This window comes from Lygodium microphyllum, chromosome 10, assembly GCF_053477565.2.
Source record: "Lygodium microphyllum isolate KBCC chromosome 10, Lygodium_microphyllum_v1.1.10, whole genome shotgun sequence".
Taxonomy (NCBI): Eukaryota; Viridiplantae; Streptophyta; class Polypodiopsida; order Schizaeales; family Lygodiaceae; genus Lygodium; species Lygodium microphyllum.
Window position 1 is genome coordinate 4359331 of NC_141144.1, and position 10514 is coordinate 4369844.

General features: G+C 38.2%; 1 protein-coding gene across 5 annotated transcripts; it reads right to left on the reverse strand.

Annotated features, from left to right (window-relative positions):
- Window positions 1–4050: 4050 nt before the first annotated feature.
- Window positions 4051–8200, reverse strand: LOC148029659 (pentatricopeptide repeat-containing protein At1g15510, chloroplastic-like). 5 transcript variants are annotated; one of them, XM_087685910.1, is made up of 2 exons: window positions 6463–8200; window positions 4051–6246 (listed from the first exon to the last, which is right to left on the reverse strand). In XM_087685910.1, the coding sequence occupies exons 1-2, from the start codon at window positions 8191–8193 to the stop codon at window positions 6103–6105; spliced, it is 1875 nt and encodes a 624-aa protein (XP_087542036.1). In that variant the 5' UTR covers window positions 8194–8200; the 3' UTR covers window positions 4051–6102. The 5 variants fall into 5 exon arrangements, 1 of the variants encoding a protein (XP_087542036.1); XR_015692072.1 differs by having other exon boundaries at window positions 4053–5518; window positions 5739–8200; XR_015692071.1 differs by having other exon boundaries at window positions 4053–5655; window positions 5739–8200.
- Between the last annotated feature and the right edge of the window lie 2314 nt (window positions 8201–10514).

Genomic DNA, 10514 nt, shown 5'->3' on the forward strand with positions numbered 1-10514 from the left:
TTTTGGAGATTGATGGGGTCGAGATTGGTTCATGGAGGGGTCGAGGTTGGTTCATGGATACTAATTGATCGAAGTTTCAAAACGAAGTATTGAGCTAGTTTTTTGGGCTTAATATTCTTCCTTGTTTCAAGGTTGCGAGGGCGCTCCCTAATTAAGTGTGGGGATATGTTGAGGGTTGAATTGACTCTCTTTTTTTGCTGATTCTTGTTGTTTTTTATGAGCTTAATGGTTAATTTTGTGAGCTTAATGGTTGATTTTGTGATGGATTGATTATTTTTGGATGTGTTGGAATTGTTTTGGAGTGTATTGAAATGGGTTGAGTATGTTTGAGAAGCTCATAATGGTTCTTGATTAAAATATGATGTTTTTATAGATTCTGTAATGTGTCTGTTTGGTTCTGATATGGTCTATTTTGCCTCTATTATGATTTGATTTCTTTCTGTTTGTGAGATTGAGATTTTGAATGAGTGGTTTAAGGAATGATTGAGAGTGCGTTGAAAGGTTTTTGATTATTTGAAGTGGTTTTGGTTTGTGTTGTATGGTTTTTTATGCATTTTGTTGACCTTATGTAATGTTTTGTAAAGCTTGTATATTTATTATGTAAGCCTTTGTTTGCTTTTGTATCTATTCTATTAAGGGATAGATGTTTAACTTGGGAATGTTTTGTAATCTTGGAAGAGAAAGAATACGAGCTTGAAATGGCTTGAAGGAGTTGAAGAAGACTTGAAATGAAGACTAAAGTAATAAGTGATAGTAGTGAGCTTCCAAGAGACATTGTAGTGGCTCTGATGACCCTTCATATGAGAGATACCTCTTGGAAGGGATATCCACAACCAAGAGAGGATTACTGAGAGTATTTCATGGTTATTTCAATGTACTATTAAGAGAGAGTATATATGAGAGAGATAGAGTATGAGAGATAGCCAATTTTCAATGAGTAATATCATATCTACATGAGGGAGATGAGAGAATGACTATGAAGACTATGAAGATGATGAAAAATGAATACTATGTGATGAATTCCATTCAATGTTGATCTTTCATCTATGTCATTATGGTTCTTTGATGGTTTCTATGAAGAATATTAAGAATATGTTAAAGATTTCTTATGATAAATCTGTTGGAGATTTGCTATATGATGTTGTGTGAAAATTTGTGAAGATTTGCATTGTTTTTTTTTTCTTTTGATTGATTAAAATATAAAAAGCATGCTTGTTTGTGTGACAATATAGATTTTCTTACAATAGATTCCCTGTTTTTGTTGGTGTTCTTCTTGGGGCTCCATTCATTGCTTCGATGTGAACACATTCGTTTTGCGATCAACTAAGGAGAAGAGTAAGAAAATTATTATAAAAATCCAAAACATTGATTGACATTAGATGAAAATATATTGAAAAGCTTTGGCAATTGAGTGCTTATCCTACTTAACCACAGCATATTGTTTTACTTTAATTTACCAAATTAAAACTAATAATCACATCATTATAAGTAAATATTGTATGACATATGTGACTTTGAATTAAAACCAAATGTCCTTTGGTATATATCAAAATATACAAAGTACATTGTGTTGCAATGGGCATCTACAAAAGTTATAAGCACTTGGCATCTCTAATTTTTTCTTCTCTATTAGTCTTTTGGCTAATTGCATATCGTTATTATGTAGTAGTAATCTATTTGCCATGAATTTCATGCAAGCACACATTCTCAAAAAGGCCAACAAGTAAGCTTCTAAGGTTTCCTAAATAGCCCCCAAGGCCAATCCTTGCATGCAAAATTGGTCCTAATTAGATCAAACAAATTTATTCATTGTACGTGCAAAGGGTGCTTTCCTTATCAACAACTCTTTGCTTTTCTGGTACTTCCATATTTTCCTAATGGCTATCAAGTGATAATTATTTATCCTCTTTATCCTTTGCTATGAAACTCATCCTACTAAACCTTCTTGTACTCGTCAATCTTACACTTGATGAGGCTAAGATTGAGCTTAATGGTTGGGACTACTTACCTAGGTTTTGTTACATAGCAAGGACGAGGGCTAGTTGAGGAGCAAAATGAGGAAGTGCATGCATCGCCTAGCTTATGGCTTGGGACATTGCATAGAGTCATTGCCACACCTACTAAGTGCCCTTCAACTGCACTTGCCTTAAGCCTATCTAGCTTGCTCTTGGGCTTGTCAAATATCGTTGTCCCCTTCCTCCCTATGTTCATGTTTGCCACCATCATCTCCTCCACCAATATTATTTCTCTCACCATCATAATGATCAACTTTATCATAGGTAGAGGTATTTCCTTTGTGCATATTTCTCCTAGTCTTTAGTGTTGCTATCCTCCTCTCCTTGGCTTGGTTATCTTTGGAAGCATCTTTTTGTTTATGAGCTCTTTTCAAAGTCTCCAACTTGATCGAGAGAGAGAAAGAGTCTTCTCAACTTTAGATCAACAAGGAAATGTAGAAGTGCTAGATGAGAAAGTTCTATTGGTGGAGTCTATGGGTCATGAAATTTTGGAGATCTACTTATCTAGCCTTAATGCACTGGAAAATGCTTTGCATGGTAACAAATATTGTCACATTATTTGCTTAGTGTAGACCATGGGGTGAATTAGAAGAGGAAAAGGAAAGGCAACAAAATAGAAGTGTGAAATAAAAAGTGAATCAAAGAAAAAACGTCTTTATATGGAACTTACTAAAAGGAGTTCAAGGAGAGTTCATACATGGTTTCACATGCATATCCATTTTGACCCTTCTCTTCACCTTATCATGTGTGGTGCTACATGTGTTCATTGCAGATGTGTTTCGCCACATTTCTTTGTTATGTACCTGAATTTCCTGCTTGAGAGATTTTGCCAATGCAATAGCCTATGCATTCTTCAATGTGATGGAGTATTTGAATGTACATTTTAAAAACCCATGGAACATTTTAATAAAATAACTACTCTTGATGCCACCACCTCCATGGCAAGTGTTGAAATATCTTGGATGTTCCACAATTTCCACATACCCATACTTTTCCAAAAAATATGATCCATGAGTGTATAATGTGTGTTGTATAAATATGGGCCATTGACATTAGATTTAGAATGCCTAATTAAACAAATATTTAAAAAAACATAAGTAAAATCTTAAAAAGTACTATTTAGTGGGTTATATTTGTTTCTCCCTATGCATTGATAACTAACTCTATAAAATCTACTACTTTCAAGTAGAGTGGAATGATTTGTTGAGTTTTAGCATTATGCACATTAACTTATCAAAAGAATATCAAACTTTCACACGAGCATTCTTAAGATTGGGATCTCTTTTCAAATATGGTACTGCATATACACAAATCTTTTCATAGCTCCTACTTTAACTTTGATAACTTGCTAGTCATATTGCTCAGAAATCTCTTTATCTACATTTCACTCTTAATAGTTTATGTGCTACATTATGAGTTAGGCGTGGCAATTTTTGGTCACTTTGAATCTTAGCCTTATCTCTACGCATACTTAATGAATTTAATAACTCAAATTTCTAAATAGTTGTGTCACATTTGGAAGGAGGCTTCATTGTGTATACATATTCAATATGCAACTTCAAAATAACTTATGAAATATACGTATGAGGCAATGCAAAGTGTAAAAATGGATATTCTCTATGTCAATTGAAAATATGGTATTCTAATTCTTATCACGAGGTGACCTATTTGGTGGTCCCTTTCTATTCTAAGCTAGAGCTCATGTGTTCTATGTGACATGATCAAGGCCTTAGAATAAATGTTTGCTTTTATACAAAAGGAACAAGGCAATGTGAATATCTTATTGAAGACACACATTGAAACACATAAAAGGGAAGAAAGTGGGAGATAAGGAAAGGCAATAGCGAAGGGGCAAAGAGGGAAGGGGAGGAGAAAGGGGAAGTTGAAGACACTCCTCACATATTAGCCAAGGGAATGGGCAAGGGCTATGTTAATATTTCCAATGCAAGAATAGAATACCTCCCAAGTCAACTGAATAGTGAAGCTTTAATCACATCGGAACCCTCTTCAATGGGCCTACTAAGGAAGAGAAGGAATGGACAATGGGCCTACCAAGGAAGAGAAAGAATGAAGAGGGTGAGAGAGAGCGAGCATGCATGTGTATGCATACGTGGAAACTTACATAACCAATCCATAGTACACCCTTCAACCAATCTTTTGTTTGCTCCACATTTATCTATCTATGCATACACAAGAAGGGATGTTTATTTCACCAATTGTTTAAAGGACAAGTACATGTGCACTTATGCACATGCATGCGCACATGGAGAGAGAACTTGCAAAAATGGTCCATATAATTCACCCTCATACAAAGTTAACAAGCTAGTTCCAAATTTGCCTATCCACACATATGAAGAAAAAAAGATTGTATCAAAGCAGCACCAACATGTAAGAAAAAACAACTACTAAAGCTATAATGCTACAAAATACATCATGACACAAAAGTAACTTAGTGCTTACACTTTCTAAGCTCCTCTGTGATAAGTCATGACTTTGGCATTTTGGTAAACTGCCCATTGCCCTCTTTGTTGATTGCCTTCATCTTGACAATTACACCTGGTTATGCTTTGAGCCATACTCGTATAAGTTCATTTGTAATCCATATATTTTGGTTTCCTTTGAAGATTTTGATTGCTTACATGCTTCCACTATATCTTAGTGTGCTTCCAAACTCTGAAGTTGCTTAATTCTTTGCTTGATGATTTCCATGGTAGTATCCACTTGAATCTTTTCTCTGCTAGAATTGGCCTTAATTTGGAGGTATGTATGTCTTTTGAAAATCCTTAGCACTCTTTATCAACTAGTTCCTCTCCTATTTCTTTATGCTATCTATTAGGAAGGCCCCTAATGCACATAGAACACAATCTTCTTTTGCAATGCAGCTTTGTTTCATTGACTATTTAAAGATAGTGTTTGCCTTTTCCTTGTTTTAATTTCTTTCTATGCTTCCTCCTGCAATTTGTTCATAATTTCCTCAAATTCATCCTCATCTTTAATCTTCTATTGCTAGCTTTCCATCTAGCTCCACAAACGCATAGGTACTTTGGCAAGCGAGTCTTTCAAAACCACATTCTCTGCCTGGCCAATTTGCAAACTCATTGGTGTAAGTATTCCTCCCATGGACTTGGCTCTTGATTTGATTAGGGCAGCGATGCTAAGACCATTGAGAATGTCTTTGGGTACATCTCACCATTAGGGCAAGAGCTCAGATCTAAGGTTTAGCAGAGATGGACTGTTCTTGTACTCTTCAAAGAGATTTTGCTCCAAACTTGCCTGCCCACATACCAAAAAGGAACATTTGTTTCACCACTGTATTGGACAGACAATACTTGACATGGAAAAGAAATGATCCAAGTGAGACGCACAGAGAGAGAGACAGAGCGACAGGATGGCTGATTGCAACACAAGTCACCAAGATAAGGAGCATCTGCCATGCTGGACACAGACCATTGAATTATTTTTGTTTGTTGGCACTCTGTGTCAGCCAGGCTGGAGCTTTGAGGCTGCCCTGTGTAAAAAATGAATCCTCTTCTAGTTGAAAATTAATTAACTTCAATCAGAAGGGCTTTATTGGGACTTCCTTGATGCCAGTTTCAGCTTTTGACCCCAGGTTGCAGCATCAAAATATGAAGAATTTCATCTGCTATGCATGTGAGATGTGATAAATGAAGATAGTAGTACATTTAACAAAAGATCAACAAAAAGTTGAGAATAGAACTTTACCTGACAGCAAAGGCTGTTGCGTCCCCAGTCTTCAGGCCACTCAGCTTTTATTGGTAAGTCCCCTATGTTCCTGGTTTGAATGGGGAGTCCTGTCCAGAGTATAGACATGTAACTCCATCCCAAATTGTTTCTTAACTTTAGCTAGCTCATGTAACACAATCTTTCTGTTTGCTCAGATTAAGTATGCTTCTCCTATGTAAGCGTTTGCTCAATCTTATGTTCTGCTTAGAGGAAGTATGCTTCTCCCAGAGTCCCATGTAAGCTTCTGGTAACACTCAAGCAACTCCTGCCCCCATACTTCTTTGGTCAACTTCTTTATGTCTTAAGTTACATTCCCACATGTGCAGACCTGAGAGAATTGATATCAGCACACGTGTGACATCAAAATATAGGCAGCACCTTCCTTAGGTTGTGCAAGCACTGCATGAGTGAATGCATGAGTCCCCAGCTCCAGGTTACCATGAATACAACATGCAGCCAGCAAACACAACCAAATTGTCCAATCGGCCTGCAATAGTGATCCCCACAAAAATAGTTCAACCCTCTCGAAATCACCTGCACGCCCAAGAAGATCTACCATAGCAGTATAATGGTTCAACTCTTGTGTAAAGCCAAAGTTTCTGTTTAAAGACTCAAAATACTTAATACCTTCATCAGCAAGACCAGCATGGCTACAAGCAGTCAGAAGTGAGAGAAAAGTGATATCACATGGTTTTATGCTTGCCTGTAGCATTGTGCAATACATTTGCTGACAAGCCATAAAGTTGCCTTCTTGTGCATAACCAGCCATACAGGCTGTCCAGGGCACAACCTCAGGATGAAGTGTTCCATCAAAAATTGCTAGTGCATCTATCATACAAGCACAGTTCCCATAAGCCTGAATTAGAGTGCTGGCTAGAATACCATTCATATCATAACAATGTGAAACAATGCAGAAATGAATATCATGACATATTTGTATATTTCCTGTGTCATCAATGGCTTGCAAAATGCAAAGGAGTGTCACAGTGTCCACACAGACAAGATTGCCTTGCATTTGTTCATACAGAATTAAGGCCTTCTCACCTTGCCCTTGTTCAACATATAAAGAAAGCATTCCATTCCATGAAACAACATTGCTCTCCAACTGTCCACTGAACATGTTCTCTGCTTCAGCAAGGCTTCTACACTTTCCATATAAACTTACAAGGACGTTACCAACATAGATATCAGAAACAAACCCTTTCTTCAATGCATCAGTATGCAATGCATAGCCAATCTCCAGGACTTCTGCAGTTTTCAGAATATTCTCTTCCCCCTCAGCAATGACAACACAGGCCTGAAGAGCAATCGTATACACTTGCTGGTCAGGAGCTATACCTTCCACCTGCATGACTCGATAAAGATGTAAAGCCTTGTCTCCTTGGCCCTGCTTCACAAATGCCAAAAGCATTTCACTCCATGATACAACATCACGTTGCAACAACTCAGTGAAGACACTCTCTGCTTCAACAATGCTTCCGCACTTGCCATACATACTAACAAGAATGCTACCAAGATGAAGATCTGTGTAATAACATGTCCTTCTTACATTAGCATGTAATGCCTGGCCTATTTCCAAAAGAATCATTATTGCAGCTTGTCCCTTCACCGCAGCTTCTTCGGTCTCTGCCAGGTTTCCACATGATTGAAGGGAAATCATAAAAGTTAGCTTGTCTGGTATTACACTTTCTTCTTGCATCTGCCTGTACAATTGCAAGGCCTTGTCATATTGCCCCTCTATCGCATACGTGGAAAGCATGGCATTACAAGAAATGGCATCATGCTGCAACATGCCAGTAAACACAATCTCAGCTTCCTCAATGCTTCTGCACTTGCCATACATACTCACAAGGGTATTACCCACAAAAGCATCCGAATCGAACCCAAACCTGCACGAATCCTCGTGCAGTTTCCTACCAGCACAAAGATCAGGTATGCAACTGCAAGCCTTGAAGAGGCTGGCGAATGTAAATGCGTCAGGCACAACGCCATCCTCCAGCATACACACATATAGTCTGAGAGCTTCCAGGCCACATCCGCGCTCTGCATAGCCGGAGATCATGGCTGTCCATGCGAACACCGACCGACAGGGCGAGTCAAGGAGTGTCCTGAGTGCGTCTTCCAGGGCGCCACAGTTGGCGAACGCGATGACGAGCCAGTCAGCGAGGGGAAGCGGGAGCACGGGCCTGCATGCAGAGATGAGGGAGTGGATATGCTTGATGTGGGAGAGGGCCCGGTGCTTGCTGCAGAGCTGGAGGAGGGCCAGGTAAGTGCTGTCCAGCGAAGGCAGCCGAGATAGCTGCTGGAGGGCAGCAATGGCCCTGTCTAGTCTCCCGTGTTTGCAGAGAGCCTGAATGTGAAGCTCTGACGTGGACGCCATGACGGTCCATTTCCTTTTGTGCAGTCGTGAGGAGCAATAATCACACACTAGCATTCCCTGCGTCAAGTGAAATTGTCGCGCTATCGCAGGGCAATTTCGCTCAACAATCCATTTCTCATCTTTCTTCTTCCTTTTTTTTCTCTCTCCTTTCAAATTCTCTATGTTTAATTTTCTCTTTCTTTTTTTGTGCCTTGTAAGTTTATTTTTTTTCTTTTCTCGTTCTTTCTCTCTCTTTTTTCTCTCCTTGCTTTTTTTCTCTCTCTCTCTCCTTTTATTCTCCCTCCTCTCTCCTCTATTTTCCTTCTCTCCCTCTCTTCTTTTTTTCTTTTTTTTCTTCTTCTCTCTCTCTCTCTTCATTCTCTTTTTTAAAAAAAATTCTCTCTCTCTCTCTCTCATTTTCTTCTCTTTGCACTTTTCTTCTCTCTCTCTCCTCTCTTTTCCTTCTCTCTTTCTCCTCTACTTTTTATTCTCTCTTTTTTTAAATTTTATCTTTTTCTTATATATAATTCTCTCTTTAAGTTTATATTCTTTCTCTCTCTCCATTCCCTTTTCTTTTTCTCCCCTTTCTCCTAAATTTCTTTTTTTTCTTCTCCCTCTCTCTCTTTTAAATTTTATCTTTTTCTTCTCTCTCTCTCTCTCTCTCAAAAAATATTTAAATTTTAAGAAGACTTTTTTCTTTTCTCTTTTTTCCCATCTCTCTTCCTCTTTTCCTCTCTCTTCTTCTTATTCTTCTTCTCTCTCTCTCTCCCCCTCTCCTCTCCTTTTCTTCTCTCTCCTCTTTTTTCTTTTTTTCTCTCTCTTTAATTTTTTTTCTTTTCTTTTTCTTTTAAATTTTATATTTTCTCTCCCTATAATTCTCTCTGTGTTCAAATTCTCTCTTCTTATTATTATTTTCTCTCTCTCATTTTCTTCTCTCTGTCTCTATCTCCCCTCTCTCTTCTTTTTTTCTTTTTTCTTTTCCTATCTCTCTCTCTCTTAAATTTTATATTTTCTCTCTCTATAATTCTCTTTCTCTCTGTTCCCTCCCTCTCATCTTCTTTCTTTTTTGCTCTTTGTATATTTCTCTCTCTCTCTCTCCTTATTTTAATTAAACAAAAAGTTTACATTAAAAAGTTTAATCTGAGAGAGAGAGAAAAAAACACTAGGCCTTACGCATGAGAGAGAGGGGAGAGGGGGAAAAGAAAAATGTTTAATTAAAAAAAGACTATTTTCTTTCCTCTTTCTCCCCCTTCTCTCTCCGTCTTCTTCTTTTTATCCTTCTTCTTCTTCTTCTTCTTCTCTCTCTCTCTTTTATTCTATCTCCTTCTCAAAGTGTGTGAAAAATTATATTCAAAAAATTAAATTTAAAAAAACTTGTAAAATATTTAATTAAAAAATTTAATCTAACTAAGAGAGAGAGAGACTTTTGATTTAAAAAGAAGTTTGATTTAATTAAAGGAGAGAGAGAGAGAGAAAGAGAGAAAACCTAGGCCCTACATATGAGAGAGAGAGGGGGAGGGGGGAGGAATTTAATTAAAAAGGGAAGGGGATTTTAATTTAAAAAAGGGAGGTGAGGAGGGGAGGCTTTAATGAAAAAATGGAAGGGGAAGAGAAAATGAGATATTACACATGACAAAGAGAGGAGGGGAGGGAGTTTTGATTAAAGAAAGGAGGGTTGAAAAAGGAGGTAAGTTCGGGAAGCCCTCTGGAGGTTCGGGGCTTTTCGAACCTATAGCTAAAATAATATAGTAGTAAGATTAAAGGGTAAAGGGGCCAATGGATTGGCACCTTATTGGATGGCCATGTATTATTGGCCCCTAAAACATGCGTGTGGTCCACTTTGGGTGGCCGAGGGGGTGGGCACACACTTGGATAGTGTGGAGAAAAAAGATGGGATATGATAAATATTTAACAATATTTTTTAAAAATGTTAACATAAAAAATAGTATGGTCTTTTTGACCCCCCCCCCCCCCCTACTGGACACTAGAGCCCATGTGGAGAGATCACATGGCATCGTCTAGTTTGCCATGGAGAATGGGAGGCTGAGTGGACTAGTGCCAGTTGAGTGGCAGTCCAGAGTGGAAGGATTGTATGCACCAAACCGGGTGATCATCACCCTTGTCCCTCCTCTGTCACCCCTCTACTCTACGTCCCTCATGTCACCTCTCTCCCTAGCGTCCATGGCCACATATGCATCCTTCGTGGACAAGATGAAGGAGGTAGTGCACAAGATGAATCGATCGATTGGAGTCATTCTTTGACTTGTTTCTATGCAATTTCACCCTTCATTTGGTGCAGTCTTTGTTGTTCGTGGATGTGATAGCGTGGTATCAAGGTCATTAATTCTAATGTTGACATATTTGACATTTATACATTAGTCCAACTGAATTAGAGT